The 16,600-nt window shown below is 50.1% G+C and overlaps 2 protein-coding genes across 3 annotated transcripts; one reads left to right on the top strand and one right to left on the bottom strand.

The window, feature by feature from the left end:
* On the top strand, nucleotides 1–4,617 carry LOC114592007 (uncharacterized). 2 transcript variants are annotated; one of them, XM_077921848.1, is made up of 4 exons: nucleotides 1–162; nucleotides 1,414–2,337; nucleotides 2,779–2,908; nucleotides 3,561–4,617. In XM_077921848.1, the coding sequence occupies exons 2-4, from the start codon at nucleotides 1,564–1,566 to the stop codon at nucleotides 4,454–4,456; spliced, it is 1,800 nt and encodes a 599-aa protein (XP_077777974.1). In that variant the 5' UTR covers nucleotides 1–162; nucleotides 1,414–1,563; the 3' UTR covers nucleotides 4,457–4,617. The 2 variants fall into 2 exon arrangements, with proteins under 2 accessions (XP_077777974.1, XP_028575643.2); XM_028719810.2 differs by lacking the exon at nucleotides 1–162 and having other exon boundaries at nucleotides 425–2,337.
* A 3,400-nt stretch (nucleotides 4,618–8,017) lies between these two features.
* Nucleotides 8,018–14,944, bottom strand: LSM2 (LSM2 homolog, U6 small nuclear RNA and mRNA degradation associated). Its single transcript, XM_028719793.2, has 5 exons — nucleotides 14,838–14,944; nucleotides 12,024–12,091; nucleotides 11,660–11,690; nucleotides 10,146–10,205; nucleotides 8,018–9,258 (listed from the first exon to the last, which is right to left on the bottom strand). Exons 1-5 carry the CDS (start codon nucleotides 14,838–14,840, stop codon nucleotides 9,133–9,135), a joined length of 288 nt encoding a protein of 95 aa, XP_028575626.1. The 5' UTR covers nucleotides 14,841–14,944; the 3' UTR covers nucleotides 8,018–9,132.
* Nucleotides 14,945–16,600: the final 1,656 nt, after the last annotated feature.

Genomic DNA, 16,600 nt, shown 5'->3' with positions numbered 1-16,600 from the left:
TCAGAGCAGTACACGCGGGTAGGCAGTTAGGCTGCCTTAGGTTAGACGAGGCTGCAGTTTTTCCAAGTCGAGCGGTGGAGCGCCCCCTCCTGGCGGGAGGGCCGCTAGTGCCGCTCGGATGCCCCGGGAACGCGGGCTGCTAAGGCAGCCGTCGGCTGAGAAGTACGTCGCCTCCGCCTTTCCCCTTGTTTCCAGCTGCCTCGCCTTGCAGCTTGGTGCCCCTTTTTGCAGTGCCCCGGGAATGGCGACCCTGCAGCGCCCACCCCACGCCTCCCAAGGATGCGGCTGGTTCCCGCCAGCCCCGGCCAAGGATGCAAGTTGGCGTCTAGCAAACACCTGGAAGGAGACCACGGACCCGCCATCCTCCCCGCCTTGCCGGGTGGTCCTTCCTGAGGGTCAGGCGGACAAAAGCCCTCGTCCCCGGTGGCGCAGCAGGAGGAGGTGGCATCTGAAAAGTCACTTGCTGGCCCGCACGCCGGCCGTGGGAAAATTTTCCGCCACCGTGGGAAAATGAGCTTTGAATTTCCCACGCGCACTGGATGATGGATCTTCATAGCTTGGGGTGGTGTTTTCTTTTGGGGGGGGGGAGAATCTGGCGGGTTAAATCGAGACGGGCAGGAAACCGGGTCTGGGGTAGCGCAAGATGATCAGAAAGCAGGGAAGCCTTTGGCCTTTCAGGTGGTGTTGGGAGCCCATGTTCTTGGTCAAACGTCTTGGTTCTAGACTATAGCAAAGCTTTGGGACAGGAGGCACGGGCGGCCTGCGAAAGGTTCACACACACACACACACACACACACACACACACCCCGTAGGGCAAGACCTGTAGTCTTGCTCAAAGCAATGAATGGCCTCATCACTTCTGGTGTGACCATCTCCACTCCTGAGTTTCTCAAACTTGGGCCTTCAATTTTTGGACTACAACTCCCATTATCCCTGACCCCAACCACTGGTCCTGCTAGCTAGAGATGCTGTAGTCCAACAGCAGCTGGGGAGACCCAAGTTTGGGAAACAATGTCCGAAGCCTTGACTCTGGGACTGGGAATCATCCCTGCAACTCCAATGCTTGGCGTGACATAAACGATGAAACCTGTGTGTCTTCCCTCAAAGGGCAGAGTAGTTGGGTTGACTGCAAATTCCAGCGGCCTACCAAGGCTCCTCAACATGTGTGGACCCTGACCAAAAAACAAGGCGCTAGTTCTGGTTTTTGTTTTGCTGGGCACACCTCTTTTGCTGAAGTTATACTGTTCCATTTTGAACTGTTTTATTATTGCATTAATTTTATCTGTTTTCATAGTTGTATATATATAGTCTGTTGCTCTAGCCCACTCATGGGGACTTGTGGTGAAGCATGGGCAATAAGTTTCATAAATATATGTAACCTAATTTTAGGCAATTGTCCCATCTTTCCCTCAGGGAACAGCCCCTCTCCTCAGCCTAGGAATATTGCATTCCACCTGTGATGATTAATAAGGGTGAGAAACCCACCCATCATCTCATCAAGCCTGTTCATCTTAACTAGGAGTGCCGGTTAAGTTCCCCACCTCCATCCTTTGAGGGGACAAAATGGCTGCTGAAAAGGTAGATGTATCAGGGCTGCCTCTGCTGCTCCAAGCAACGATTGAGCAAGGATTGAAAATGGAGGAACCGGAGCTTGCAGACCCTGGGCCAAGGAATGGTGCGGAAAACAGCCCTTGTGCCGTCCGTGTGGGGAGTTGTGGGGATTTCAAGGAAATAACCATTTTGGATGAGCTGAAGCAGGAACCTCCTAAGCAGCTGCAGGAGCGCTGGGAGGCTCAGCTACAGGAATTTATCGAAAGGGTCGAGTTTCCCTGTTCAGAATGGAAACACCCACAATTGCCGGGGGCCGCACCAGCTGATACTAAGGCTTTTCTGTCCACCTCTGAAGGAGCAGCCCACGCCATTGACGAGCCTGGAGCTGCGGGGCGGTTATCCCAGTTCCTGCCAGGCCTTGGCAAAGATGCCAAACATTCAGACAAAGCCGAGGCGAATGGCATGAGGGTGAAAGAGGAAGACTTGGAGGAGGGGGACTCCGCCATCTTGGACGCAGAGGCGAAGCGACGACGCTTCAGGCGGTTCGACTACCGGGAGGCCGATGGCCCCCGAGAGGCCTGTGGGCAGCTCTGGCAGCTTTGCCGCCAGTGGCTGAAGCCAGAAAGGCACACGAAGGAGCAGATCCTGGAGCTGGTGATCCTGGAGCAGTTTCTTTCTATCCTGCCCCAAGAACTCCAGAAATGGGTGAGGGATGGCGCACCACAAACCTGTTCCCAGGCCGTGTCCCTGGCAGAGGATTTCCTGAGGTGGCAGCAGGACGTTCAGGTGAGAGAGCCAGATGCTGGTTATTGAGAAACAAATAATAATAATAATAACAATAATAATAATTTATTATTTATACCCCGCCCATCTGGCTGGGCCTCCCCAGCTACTCTGGGCAGCTTCCAACAGAACATTAAAATACAGTAACCTATTAAACATTAAAAGCTTCCTTAAACAAGGCTGCCTTCAGATGTCTTCTAAAAGTCTGGTAATTGTTTTTCTCTTTGACATCTGGTGGGAGGGTGTTCCACAGGAAGGTGCCTCTACCGAGAAGGCCCTCTGCCTGGTTCCCTGTAACTTGGCTTCTCGCAGCGAGGGTACCGCCAGAAGGCCCTCAGCACTGGACCTCAGTGTCTGGGCAAAACGATGGGGGTGGAAGCAAAATCCCTGCTCAGGTTTAGACTTTACCCCGTGCCTTCAGTTGGGTCTCCTTGGCTTTTTCAGGGACCAGGGCCATTCAAGGCGGCAGCCATACATTGCGCAGAGGCAGAGAGTGACGGTCCACCGGATGCCTGGCAGAAACCACCCTGCAGAGAACTCAGCCAGAAGGTTGATGGTGATGCCAGCTCCCCAGGTGAGGAATTATTGTGACTGGGTCAGCGGATTCTCGAAACGAGCTACAGTTTAGGTTGTCGTTCAGTTCTCGGTGTCTCCGATTCCTGGCTGCTCTTCTAAATCCGTGCGGCTTGAGTGAAAGTGGCACGAGCTTCTTCACAACGTTTTCAATCAAGGCGTTAAAAAAAAATATGGAAACCGCCATTCCGAAAGTGTTTTGTTTGCGCGACGTATTTGTACGTCTGATTCCAGGCGGTGAGCAGAAAAACAGGGCATCGAAAGACACACACAGGAAGTTGTGGAAGTGGTGAGGTGCAAGCAAAAAGCGAGGACCTCTAAACCAGGCGTTACATTTGGCCCTTGGGCACAAACTGCCAGGTTCTGAGAGAAGGGGGGTGGTCTGGAATGCTTTCTAAAGACACTGAGTCTGTCAGCTGTCTCTCCCCTGCTGCTGCTTCTTGCTCCTTCTCCTCCTACTCTCCCATTATTTCCCAGATTTCCCCCTCATCTTCCTCTGAGCTGTGACCTCCCTCAAACCCCTGTTGTAATTCTGAACAGTCTTCTTCTTCTCTGGAAGAGTCAGGCTGGGGAGGACGGTCTCCACCACTCCTCCTCTGCCCAGTCCCTGACAAACAATAACCTTCATGTTACAAACTCTCTCCCAATTCTAGGAGAAGATAGGAAGCGTCACTCAGATGAGCAAAACCAGACAGAGCACCCTGAGGATAAAGAATCACATCACAAGTTGCCAGGAAGAGGCCAAAGAAATGTTTCCTGCGGCCTCGACCAGGAAGCAACATTTGCACAACGGCAAGAAAGCTGCTCGGACGAGGCAGAGGGCCGTCGCCTTCGTGGCGGACACCCACAGCATGAAATCTCCCAGCCAGAAGGGAAGCGGTGCGTGTGCTCTTTCTGCGGGAAAAGCTTCAGCCAGAGGTCGACTCTCACCATCCACGAAAGGACCCACACGGGGGAGAAGCCCTTTGAGTGCCCGGCTTGTGGGAAAGGCTTCAGCCACCGCTCAAACCTCATCGCCCACAGAACGGTCCACACGGGAGGCAGGCCGTACGGATGCCCCGACTGCGGCGACGCCTTCCGCCACAGGTCGCACCTCATCGCGCACAGGAGGACCCACACGGGCGAGAGGCCCCACAAGTGCTCCGACTGCGGAAAGAGCTTTGGTCAGAGGTCGACGCTCACGGTGCACGAGCGGACACACACGGGCGAGAAGCCGTACCGGTGCGCCGACTGCGGGAAAAGCTTCAGCCAGAGATCCATCCTGATCGCGCACGCCAGGACCCACACGGGCGAGAGGCCCTTCAAGTGCTCGGACTGCGGGAAGGGCTTCAAGCAGGTCTCGGCGCTGAGGGCGCACGCCCGCAGCCACACCGGGGAGAGGCCGTACCACTGCTCGGACTGCGGGAAAAGCTTCGCGCGCAGCTCACTGCTTGCCAAGCACAGGAGGATGCACACGGGAGAAAAGCCCTATGCCTGCGTGCACTGTGGGAAATGCTTCCGTCAGCGGTCGCAGCTGGTTAGCCATGAGAGGACCCATGCCAGCGCTTAGAGTACGGAGGGTGCGTGAGCACATTGGGAGAACCCGGAAAAGGAGAGCTGGCCAACGTTTTTGGCAAAAAACCAAGCCTAGAGTATGGGCGGCGGGACTGGGGGGGACCTTTGGCCCTGCATGTGAGAGGAAGGAGCCAGCAATAAATCACACTGAGCAACTGGGAGTTAACCCTTCATTAGCAAAAACAGGAGTGTTGGGCCTCATGAGCACAACAACTCATCTCCAGCAGATTTTGCCCCCATGAAGCATTTGCCGAGACTTGAAGGTCCCTGTCAGATGTCTGTCGCAGTTGCTCGAGAGTAACCAGGCAGGACTCCAACCTGTCTTTGACAGGCTTTATTTTGGTGCAAACTATTTACAGTGGGTTAAACCACAGAGCCTTGGGCTTGCCGATCAGAAGGTTGGCAGTTCGAATCCCTGCGACGGGGTGAGCTCCTGTTGCTCAGTCCCTGCTCCTGCCAACCTAGCAGTTCGAAAGCACCTCAAAGTGCAAGTAGATAAATAGGCACCACTCCGGCGGGAAGATAACCGACTCTGGGGTTGCAGCGCTCATCTTGCTTTATTGGCCGAGGGAGCCGGCGTACAGCTTCCGGGTCATGTGGCCAGCATGACTAAGCCACTTCTGGCTTTTCGTGCGCTGCTCTGGTTCGCCAGAAGTGGCTTAGTCATGCTGGCCACATGACCCGGAAGCTGTAGGCTGGCTCCCTCGGCCAATAAAGCAAGATGAGCGCTGCAACCCCAGAGTCGGTCACGACTGGACCTAATGGTCAGGGGTCACTTTACCTTTATTTACAGTGAAGAGTGTCATAAGTTCATGTCTGGCTCAATTGCTAGCAGAATCCGGGAGTGGTCTTTTTTTGTACCCCTCCCAACATAAAAGTTTCGTTACCCCCAAACGTCTCCACCCCTCTCTGCACCTCAGACTACTGCACAGGATGGGCGATGGCAAGGACGTGCTTCCCTCCTCTCCAGCTTGCTCAGGAGCGGTGTTAAGGCTCTCACTAGCATCCTCTGGTCCTTGCACTTCTTCCCCACTGCAGGTGGGGCTTTCCTCCTCCCCGGAAGAGGAACTGCTTCGCAAGATTTTCGGAGGCTCCCTGTAACACAACTGCCCTTCTGTTTCTCGCCTCTGAGCCAATGGCAGTTCCCTGACAGTCCCTGTCTCCCCACAGTTGCCCCCTCCTCTCTAGGGTTTTCCCCAAGCAATCTTGAGACTGTGCCTGCGTGAAGCCAACTCCTCCACCCTCTTCATGCCTCTCCTGGTTCTGGGAGACCAGGGCTGAGGGGAGCTTGTCGCACCAGGAGGGGGAGACACCTGTGGCTCTTCGCCAGCCAGACACATCTCTGCCGCTTGACCTCCCTCCTGTTCTGGTTCAGCTTCAGCCTCCGATTCTGGACTTCTGACACGGACTCCCCCACCCGCCCCCAGTTCACTAAGCCCTGTTACCTCTTCACCCTCAGACATCTCCTCCTCCCAGTCTTCTCCCTCTGACCACTCACCATTGTCCCACCACCTCTCCCCTGGCACGGAGCCTTCTTCCCTTGGGGGTTCCCCAGCTGGTGCCCCCCACCATTCCTGTGACATCATTTGTCAGGGCTGGTGGGACATAGCAGTCAGCAACATCTGGAGGGCCAAAGGTTCCCTACATCTGCCCTATGGTTTTACAAACACCCCCGGAATGCTTTAGTTCAGGCTTCCTCAACCTCGGCCCTCCAGATGTTTTGAGACTACAGTTCCCATCATCCCTGACCACTGGTCCTGCTAGCTAGGGGTCATGGGAGTTGTAGGCAAAAAACATCTGGAGGGCCGAGGTTGAGGAAGCCTGCTCTAGTTTCTCTCCAATACAGACACCCAGGGTTCTGGGTATCCTTCCCCTCTGACGAGCCTTGGAGGATACAGTAGTGTAGCCTTGGCTGTGTACCTTGTTCAGAGTGGCAGGCCTCCTTGCTTTTGACCACAAGCCCTCTGGGATGGCCAATGAGGCTGTTGAGGAGGAGATCCATCTTTTTAAGTCATCAGACTGCCAGCGGGAAGCAAATGTTAATAAATCGGCAAATCTCCAAGCTGGTTTTTATGTTCCTTATTACATGCAGAGGATCAGCAGGGCGTGTGTTGATATGTTGCCCAACTTTTTTTTCCCCAGCCTTTAAGAACTCCACAAAATAAGCTAACAAGGAATTGTTGGGAAGGTCACAGCACAAGGCCACTGAGTGCAGTATCCAGTTTCTAAAACCGACCCAAGTTTGCAAAGCAGGATGTGGCAATGATGAACAGGAAGGGATTGTTGTTCTTTGCCGAAGGGTTGCAGTTCAGTGGCAGAATATCTGCTACGCATGCAGAAGTTTCAATTCCCAGCTACTCTGGTTAGTAGTAGGGGAGAGCTGGAATTCTGCAAAGTTGCTGCTAAGTTAGGAAAAACTACCAATGATTTGCCAGTTATTTGACTCTGCATAAGGCAGGTTACTAAGAGATGGTTTACCCTAGAGCTGGATTCCCTACAGAGTAGAATCTTCCATTCTTGGAAGTCCTGGCTGTGTCTTATTCTGCATATGTATTCTAGAAACCAAACAAAGCAACACACAGGATATATGGTGTCACTTGGACTACTGCAATGCGCTCTGTGTGGGGCTACCTTTGAAGTGACCTGGAAACTACAACTAATCCAGAATGAGGCAGCTAGACTGGTGACTGGGAGTGGCCGCCGAGACCACATAACACCGGTCTTGAAAGACCTACACTGGCTCCCAGTACATTTCCAAGCACAATTCAAAGTGTTGGTGTTGACCTTTAAAGCCCTAAATGGCCTCGGTCCAGTATATCTGAAGGAGCGTCTCCACCCCCATCGTTCTACCCGGACACTGAGGTCCAGCTCCGAGGGCCTTCTGGTGGTTCCCTCACTGCGAGAAGCCAAGTTACAGGGAACCAGGCAGAGGGCATTCTCAGTAGTGGCACCCGCCCTGTGGAACGCCCTCCCACCAGATGTCAAACAGAACAACAACTACCAGACTTTTAGAAGACATCTGAAGGCAGCCCTGTTTAGGGAAGCTTTTAATGTTTGATGCATTACTGTATTTTAATATTTTGTTGAAAGCTGCCCAGAGTGGCTGTGGAATCCCAGCCAGATGGGCAGGGTATAAATTATTATTATTATTGAATGCTGACAAACAGGTGTTCGCTCTTCCTTCTCACACAGTTGCTTTACGTCAAGGGATAGGAGGGTTGTGCAGCGGCAGTCAGGTTACATAAACACAGGAAACACATTAGGATATAAATGTGTGTTATTTCCCTGGCTTTCACTGGTAGAAAGAACTTGCATACTTGCAAAACGCATGATGAATTTATTGGTGTGATTATGTGAAAGCGAGGTTCTAGCCATCATTGCATGAGGACGGATTTGGAAAAAGGAAGGGGTAGAGCAGTCCTAAAAGCCAATAATCCAGAGAACAGCTGCAGGGCATGGAAAATTAAGTGCAGGGCCTTATTGTGTGTCATTCATACAGAACCATGGTTGTGGTATATTCCCAAAGTCCTAGACCGAGCCCATAACAACCACAATCTTTCAAATGCAACCTTTTATTCTTCCGCAACTTTACATACAATTTCTCTTTCATTTTGCCCTCTTTAAAAAAAAACAAAATACACGAGGGGGAAAAAATACAAGAAAATACAAACATGGGCAGGTCCCGTATTTGCGGGCCAAACACAAAAGTTGCTATAAAGCAGGGTTTCCCAAACTTGGGTCCCCAGCAGTTTTTGGACTACAGTCCCCATCATCCCTCCCCACTAGTTCTGCTAGCTAGGGATGATGGGAGTTGTAGTCCAAAAACAGCTGGAGACCCAAGTTTGCTTAGAGAAAGTTGGCTGGCCCTGGGGCACCCTCTGCTGGCCAAAAGGAGCATTGCCACAGAATCTGAACCACCCCCAGTACTGCTAATTGGAATTTATAGATCGCAGAACTCAAGTCTGCACCACCTAGAATACCCACAGGATTGTGGCCTCTACCGGCAACACAGGTAGGAGAACAAATGAAGGAAGGACAAAAACAATGGGCGGGGAGGAAACCCGGAAAGGACATATGGTGGGATATTAGCCCCCCCTGTGAAGAAGTAATGTTTCCCACTACTGAACAATGCCACAGATGAAAAGCTTTTGCAGGGGCTGGGAAATTGAACTACTGGCTCAAAATAATTACTTTTTTTAAAAAAGTCGCTGCCATTCCCATGGAAGGGGGTTCCGCGTCCCAACCAGGAACGGAACAGGAGTGTACAGACAACCTCCTTGAATTTAAAGCAAAAGAGAAACCAGATTTGTTGCTTCTTGCAGGGTTTCGATGCGCTTGGAGCAGACCCACCAAAATCGACGGGATTTCAGGTAGCCGCGACTAAATTCTTATTGATTCCCATGGGCCTTCTGCAAGGGTGACTCCTAAGTCTGGATCCAGCCCATAGGAGGCAGGCACCAACTCTAGCCTGGGGCACGCATTCTGCCTCCCAATGGGTGCAGGACTGGGGTGTGTGTGTGTGCACACAGAATATTGGTGGCGGCTTCCATGGCACGGGGGGGCAGGTATGGAAGCTGGGTCTAGCTTCCCCACATCTCCATTCAACTCTTTCCCAGGAAAACCACGCAGTGCAGAAAGGGGGAAGGGGGGGAATGAAAGCAGGAGGTGCCCTCACTGCTTCTGCTGCAGAGCTTCCTTGCGGGCAGCATCCTGCAACAGCTGCGTGTCAACCTCGTCGGCTGGAAGCTGGACGTAGCGGACGACGGAGCCACGAATGAAGCAGTTCTTGACAGACAACTGGAGAGGAAGGATAGCGTTACAGGGGGCAGAGATCAGAAGCTTCTGGACTGGACTAGGGGGACGAAACAGTTCAAATCCTCCACTGGGTGACCTTGTGGCCAAACAACACCCACCGATCTACCCCACCAGATGGGGGGTGGGTGGGAAATTAACTCCCTCCCCAATTCATTTTCAAAAACGCCATTAACTCCTGTTTCTAGGAGGCTAAAATGAGACTTGGGTAGAGCATCATCTATTACCGGCTTCAGATATCTTTTTGCCCAGGCTTTCTCTGAGCCTAAGACCGGGCCTCACTATTTCTGAATCCCTGATTTTATTTATTTTAATAATTATTATTTTCATTTGGTTGTAATTTCTGAATAACACCTTGAGATTTTTTAATGGCTCTAAAACAGGGGTCAGCTAACTTTTTCAGCAGGGGGCCGGTCCACTGTCCCTCAGACCTTGTGGGGGGCCAGACTATATTTTTTTGGGGGGGGGGAATGAACGAATTCCTATGCCCCACAAATAACCCAGATATGCATTGTAAATAAAAGAACACATTCTACTCATGTAAAAACACACTGATTCCTGGACCGTTCGCGGGCCGGATTTAGAAGGCGATTGGGCCGCATCCAGCCCCCGGGCCTTAGGTTGCCTAACCCTGCTCTAAAACAACAAATAATCATTGTAAGCTTGGGGAAAGTTGGGAGTAGGACTTGCGGGTTTTATAAAGGTCCCTCAGAACTCCCCCAACCACCACCAAGAAAAATCCCTGCACCGGTTATGGGGCTTTACAGGTTAAAAGCCAGCAGGAGAGATACCAATTTCTACCTCGGCATTTATCTACACTTCTCACGCCTGCCGTCCCAAATCCCCCCTTTTGCCCCACGCCCATCACTCACCATGTGAGGGTATTTCTCTGGATCGGTCACACTGATGTCTGTGAGCTTGATATTCAGATACTGCAAAGCCAGAGGAGAGAGAGGGTGGGGCGGAACTAAGCAAGCAAGGTTCAAAAGTAATACAACATTCTGCCTAGCGGCCTGTTCATTACCCCTTTGCTGTTTATCCACCTTCATCAACACCTCTCTCTGGTCAGCTTCCACTGAACATACAGCCCTGTTGGCAGCATCTGTTTCAGCATCCCCTCGTCACGGTGACCAACCAGACGCCAACGAGAAACCCTCAAGCAGAATCTCAACCCAATAGCCCATTTGCTTTTCCACGCAACTGCTATTCAGAGGGGCGCTGTCTCCCACTGTGGACGCAGAATACGGCTGGGAAAGGTAGCAGCCATTAACAATTATATTTCCCCATGAATTTTCCTCATCTTTTAGTTGGTGGCCATTGCTGCTCTTCGTGGAGCGAATTTAAGCATACGCTCTGTGGCGGTTTTTCCTTCGCCCGTCCAGAGTCTTCCAACACGTTCTGCTTCGCTGGGTGGCCCCATTAGTATTACGAGGGAGGAGGAAGGAAAACTTCTCCCTGTCCAATTTCTTCGTGGCAGGCATCATTTTACACATCTCTGTCACGCCCCACAATTAAAATAAATAAAACCTTATAACTGCACTACTAAAGAGACGTTCTGCTTTCTGCAAGTCTGCTTGCACATATCGTACAGTCAAACAGGAAGCCCTTTTGAGAACCAAAATGCACATATTTTTCATAAAACCTAGAACGTAACATAAGCAAAACCTGGTAGATCAGACCAGTGGCCCAGTTAGTCCAGCATCCTGTTGTCACAGCGGCTGAACAGATGTTTGTGGGAAGCCCAAAAGCAGGGCATGAGAGTGACAACACTCTTGCCCACCTGCAATTCTGTCTCCTGAGACAGAACCTAGTCATCATGGCCAGTAGCTGCAAGTAGCCTCCTCCCGTGAATCTGCCAAACCCCCTTTTAAAGAAATCAAAGTTGCTGAACATCACTGCCTCCTGTGGGAGCAAGTCCCATAGTTTAACTATAAGCTGCGCCTATGTGATCCACTAAGAATTAGGGTAGGATATAATCTGTAAACAAGGGACGCGGGTGGCGCTGTGGGTTAAATCACAGAGCCTAGGACTCGCCGATCAGAAGGTCAGCGGTTCGAATGCCTGCAATGGGGTGAGCTCCCGTTGCTTGGTCCCTGCTCCTGCCAACCTAGCAGTTCGAAAGCATGTCAAAGTGCAAGTAGATAAATAGGTACCGCTCCGGCGGGAAGGTAAACGGTGTTTCCGTGCGCTGCTCTGGTTCGCCAGAAGCGGCTTAGTCATGCTGGCCACATGACCTGGAAGCTGTACGCCGGCTCCCTCGGCCAATAAAGCAAGATGAGCGCCTCAACCCCAGAGTTGGTTATGACTGGACCTAATGGTCAGGGGTCCCTTTACATTTATCTTTATAATCTGTAAGGAAGAAATAGGCTTTAGGTGTAATTCATACCTGATCCACCGAGTGCAAGGTCCCACATATACTGTAAAAAAGCAGAAAAGGCACAATTAAAAGCCAGCCAGGACACACGGGATATTTGGGGAGGGAGGGAGGGGTGCAAAGGCTGAGAAATAAATTTTATTTTTACATCTGAAGGCAGCCCTGTTTAGGGAAGTTTTTTAATGTTTGAAGTTTTATTTTGTTTTTAATGTTCTGTTGAAAGCCGCCCAGAGTGGCTGGGGAAACCCAGCCAGATGGGCAGGATAGAAATAATAAGTTTTATTTTATTTTATTTTTTAGAAACAGGTTAGGATCCGGGACCAAGGCTCCTGGATTTTCCCCAAGGAGAGCAAGATGTGTTTGTACCCAGTCATACCTCAAATCATTCTTCAGTTCAACCACCACGTCCTTCCCTACCAGGGACTTGAAGAATGAGTAGAAAAGCTGTGATGAAGGAAGAACAAATGTTAAGAGATCACCAAGAGCAGGGGTCAGCAACCTTTTTCAGCAGGGCGCCGGTCCACTGTCCCTCAGATGGGCGGATTATTTTTTAATTATTTTTTTAAAAGAACGAATTCCTATGCCCCACAAATAACCCAGAGATGCATTTTAAATAAAAGCACACATTCTACTCATGTAAAAATACCAGGCAGGCCCCACAAATAACCCAGAGATGCATTTTAAATAAAAGGACGCATTCTACTCATGTAAAAACAAGCTGATTCCCAGACCGTCTGCGGGCCGGATTGAGAAGGCAATTGGGCTGCATCCGGCCCCTGGGCCTTAGGTTGCCTACCCCTGACCCAGAGACTCCCTTGCACTTAAACACAAGACGGCCTCACACAACTTTTATTCCACTGCTCAGCAGGAAGCAGTGTGCGCCAAACACATCACGTATATACACATCAGCTTCTAACAAACAGTGGGAGCGCCCAATGTTTTGGACTACAACTCCCATCTTGCCTCTGTCAGTGTAGAGGCCCAGAAAGGAATAGGACCCAGAATCTGAAAAGAGGTTTCTAGCCCCTGTGGCAACAAATGCTCAACTACAAGTAACTGAAATGCCCATCATCCTTTTTCCTCTGCCCATTCACGACTCAGTTTCCCCTTTGCTCCACTGTTTCCTTGCCTCTAATTTACGCTAAAAGCCCTTCGGGGTAGGAAACAGTGCTCTTTGCCACGGCGTCATACACTAATACGGTGTTACACAGAACAACAATAATGGTGCGATTATCACCACCATTATTAAATATATTACCCGCCCTACACCAGCAGGCCCCAGGGTGGGTTACCAACACTTTTCAAATTAGCAAAAATTAAAATGGATTACAGTACAGTGAGATTAATTGGAAGTCAGTTTTAAATTTCTTTTCTATAAATTTTAAAATTGTGTTCAACACCAGGAATATATATGATAATTATATTAATCTTCTTATATCTTATAGTGTGGTGGTTTGTTTGATTTTTCTGTTATTTGTTTGTTTGATTGTATGTTTGTTTACTTGTATGTATGTCTGTTTTTCATAAATGTACAGTGGTACCTCAGGTTAAGTACTTAATTTGTTCCGGAGGTCCGTTTTTAACCTGAAGCCGTTCTTAACCTGAAGCAACACTTTAGCTAATAGGGCCTCCCGCTGCTGCGCGATTTCTGTTCTCATCCTGAAGCAAAGTTCTTAACCTGAAGTACTATTTCTGGGTAAGCGGAGTCTGTAACCTGAAGCGTCTGTAACCTGAGGTACCACTGTATTCATTTTAAATGAATAAAGAATCATAGAATCATAGAGTTGGAATAGACCACAAGGGCCATCGAGTCCAACCCCCTGCCAAGCAGGAAACACCATCAGAGCACTCCTGACATATGGTTGTCAAGCCTCTGCTTAAAGACCTCCAAAGAAGGAGACTCCACCACACTCCTTGGCAGCAAATTCCACTGTCGAACAGCTCTTACTGTCAGGAAGTTCTTCCTAATGTTTAGGTGGAATCTTCTTTCTTGTAGTTTGGATCCATTGCTCCGTGTCTGCTTCTCTGGAGCAGCAGAAAACAACCTTTCTCCCTCCTCTATGTGACATCCTTTTATATATTTGAACATGGCTATCATATCACCCCTTAACCTCCTCTTCTCCAGGCTAAACATGCCCAGCTCCCTTAGCCGTTCCTCATAAGGCATTGTTTCCAGGCCTTTGACCATTTTGGTTGCCCTCCTCTGGACACGTTCCAGTTTGTCAGTGTCCTTCTTGAACTGTGGTGCCCAGAACTGGACACAGTACTCCAGGTGAGGTCTGACCAGAGCAGAATACAGTGGCACTATTACTTCCCTTGATCTAGTTGCTATACTCCTATTAATGCAGCCCAGAAGTGCATTGGCTTTTTTAGCTGCCGCGTCACACTGTTGGCTCATGTCAAGTTTGTGGTCAACCAAGACTCCTAGATCCTTTTCACATGTACTGCTCTCAAGCCAGGTGTCACCCATCTTGTATTTGTGCCTCTCATTTTTTTTGCCCAAGTGCAATACTTTACATTTCTCCCTGTTAAAGTTCATCTTGTTTGTTTTGGCCCAGTTCTCTAATCTGTCAAGGTCGTTTTGAAGTGTGATCCTGTCCTCTGGGGTGTTAGCCACCCCTCCCATATATCTTTAAATATAAAGATATATTTAAAAAATAAAATTAAACGGATTACAGTCATAGAAATAGGGTAGACCCTGGCAACACATATCTCTGATGTCTAAGGCCAGTGTAAGGAGGTGCTTAACGAGATTCAGCTGAGGTTGTGCATGAGGCTCTTAACTCAGAAGGGTTGTGGGTTCAAGACCCACGTCGGGCTAAAGATTTCTGCATTGCAGGGGCTTGGACTGGTCGCTTCCAACACTACTATGAAAAAGAGAACATAAAAAGCATTGATCCTAATGATGATGGCGACGCTGTTAGTGTTTAATGTGCATTTTTAGGCTACTCTGCTGCCTGCATTCATCGCCCAAACACAGGCTGCTCTGCTCTTGAGTCCAGAAATTAAAAGCAGGAAAAGTTCGTCCTCTCCCCACCGACCTCGACTTGCAAGCGGCTTCCCTGACTGCAGAATAATAATAATAATAACCCCACACACCATTGCCTCCTGCACCCTGCCTTTAGGGGTGTGGGGAGAAAAAGCAATGGCAGCTGCGTCACAGAACCAGCCCGTGACGTCACAAACTCACCATCGCCGCCGCTCGCCAGACGCAGCAGCAGCAAAGAACCCGCGTGGGCCAAACCTCAGAACCCAGAAAGAACTTCCCGGGCTGCGCATGCGTCGTGCGGGCGCTCACGGAACGGGGAAGGGGGCGGGACAACCAGACGCGCTCGGAAAGCGCGGAGGAAGGAAGGTTTTTATTTAAAGGGGCCGCTGCCTAATTATTCCTCGCCCCGCGCCTTAAAGGAGAAGGAGGCTTGCTGCTCAGTTGCCCTTTGCGGGTTCTATGAATGGATAGAAAACTCGTTTTAAACTCTTCAGATTTCCCCTCTAAAAGTGGCCTTAAACACCTGGCCATCCTGGCTGCTGACACGAGGCCGCAGAAGCGAATGCATTTCTAGCCATTAAAGCAGAAACTCTTTGTAACGTGTGCACCGGCTGACGCGGGTGTCCGCAGACCTGATTCTCCAGTGCAGTGGCTAGACTAGGACCTGGGTTCGAGTTCCCACTGGGCTATGAAGCTCACACCGGGTGCTGTTCGGCCAGTCATTGCCTTTAGCCTACCTCACAAGTTGCTGTGGGGGGATGAAGCTGCAGGGGGCAGGGCCGGTTAATGTGCACTTTACATCCCATTCCCACATGGAGCTGTGACATTTGGAATTTGGGGTTACACGATCCAAGCTCTCATGCTACCAGCAATATCTAGATCCATAGCTGTCAACCTTCCCTTTTTTGCGGGAATTTCCCTTATTACAGCACCGTTTCCCGCTGCTATCCCAGATTGTTAGATATCCCATAGACTGTCCCCGGGACAGGTGAGGCTGCTGATCCCTTATTTTCAAATCTGAAAGTTGACAGCTATGTCTAGATCATGGGTAGGCTGTTAGAATTCCTGCTCCGTGATTGCAGTCATGAGATTTTTGTCTTTCACATGACGTTGTATGTTTTGACTCCACAGAGTGGGAAGTGACAGAGAGAGGATGTTTGTGTTACTGTGTTCCATGAAGGGGACTATTGTCCTTTGTCCTTTTTCTCTTTGCTGTCTCTTTGCTAGAGAGAGAGAGAGAGCCATGTTGCAGTGCTCCATGTGTGTTTATACGTAAATAAAGTAGGTTAGCCAAAATGCTGAGTTGCGGAGGTCTGTCACACGCATGATGCGCAAACTCTGCAGATCCCTAAGTGTGCCGGTGTCGGTTGGCATCGGTTGCTGTGATTTTTGGACTGAAGAAAGCTTATGAAGCTCCCGAACGATCGACCAGAAGGGAGAGAACATGCCAGTCAGGCATGTGTCTCTGCCAGAGTCCTACTCGAGTACAGGCTGAACTCCTGACAACTAAGGCCCGGGGGCCGGATCCGGCCCAATTGACTTCTAAATCCAGCCCGCGGACAGTCTGGGAATCAGCGTGTTTTTACATGAGTAGAATGTGTCCTTTTATTTAAAATGCATCTCTGGGTTATTTGTGGGGCATAGGAATTAGTTCATTCCCCCCCCCCCAAAAAAAAATAGTCTGGCCCCCCACAAGGTCTGCGGGACAGTGGACTGGCCCCCTGCTGAAAAAGTTTGCAGACCCCTGATCTAGATCCAGATCATCAATGACAACGCAAAAGAAGATCACTGTGGTGTTTGGGGCCACAAGGAAATATCGGAGCAAATTCCTCTTATTTATTCAACAGGCGTCTCGCTGAATTCAGCGACAATTCCTCATGAGGAAGGCGGACTCAGAGGTTCACCATACCCAAACTGTGCCCCCGTTGCAGATCTTTGCTTTAGTTCATTTGCTCTTAAGTCTC

This window comes from Podarcis muralis, chromosome 2 (assembly GCF_964188315.1).
Source record: "Podarcis muralis chromosome 2, rPodMur119.hap1.1, whole genome shotgun sequence".
Lineage (NCBI taxonomy): Eukaryota > Metazoa > Chordata > Lepidosauria > Squamata > Lacertidae > Podarcis > Podarcis muralis.
The sequence above is the reverse complement of the archived record's forward strand: the minus strand, read 5'-3'. Positions and strand labels throughout refer to the sequence as shown.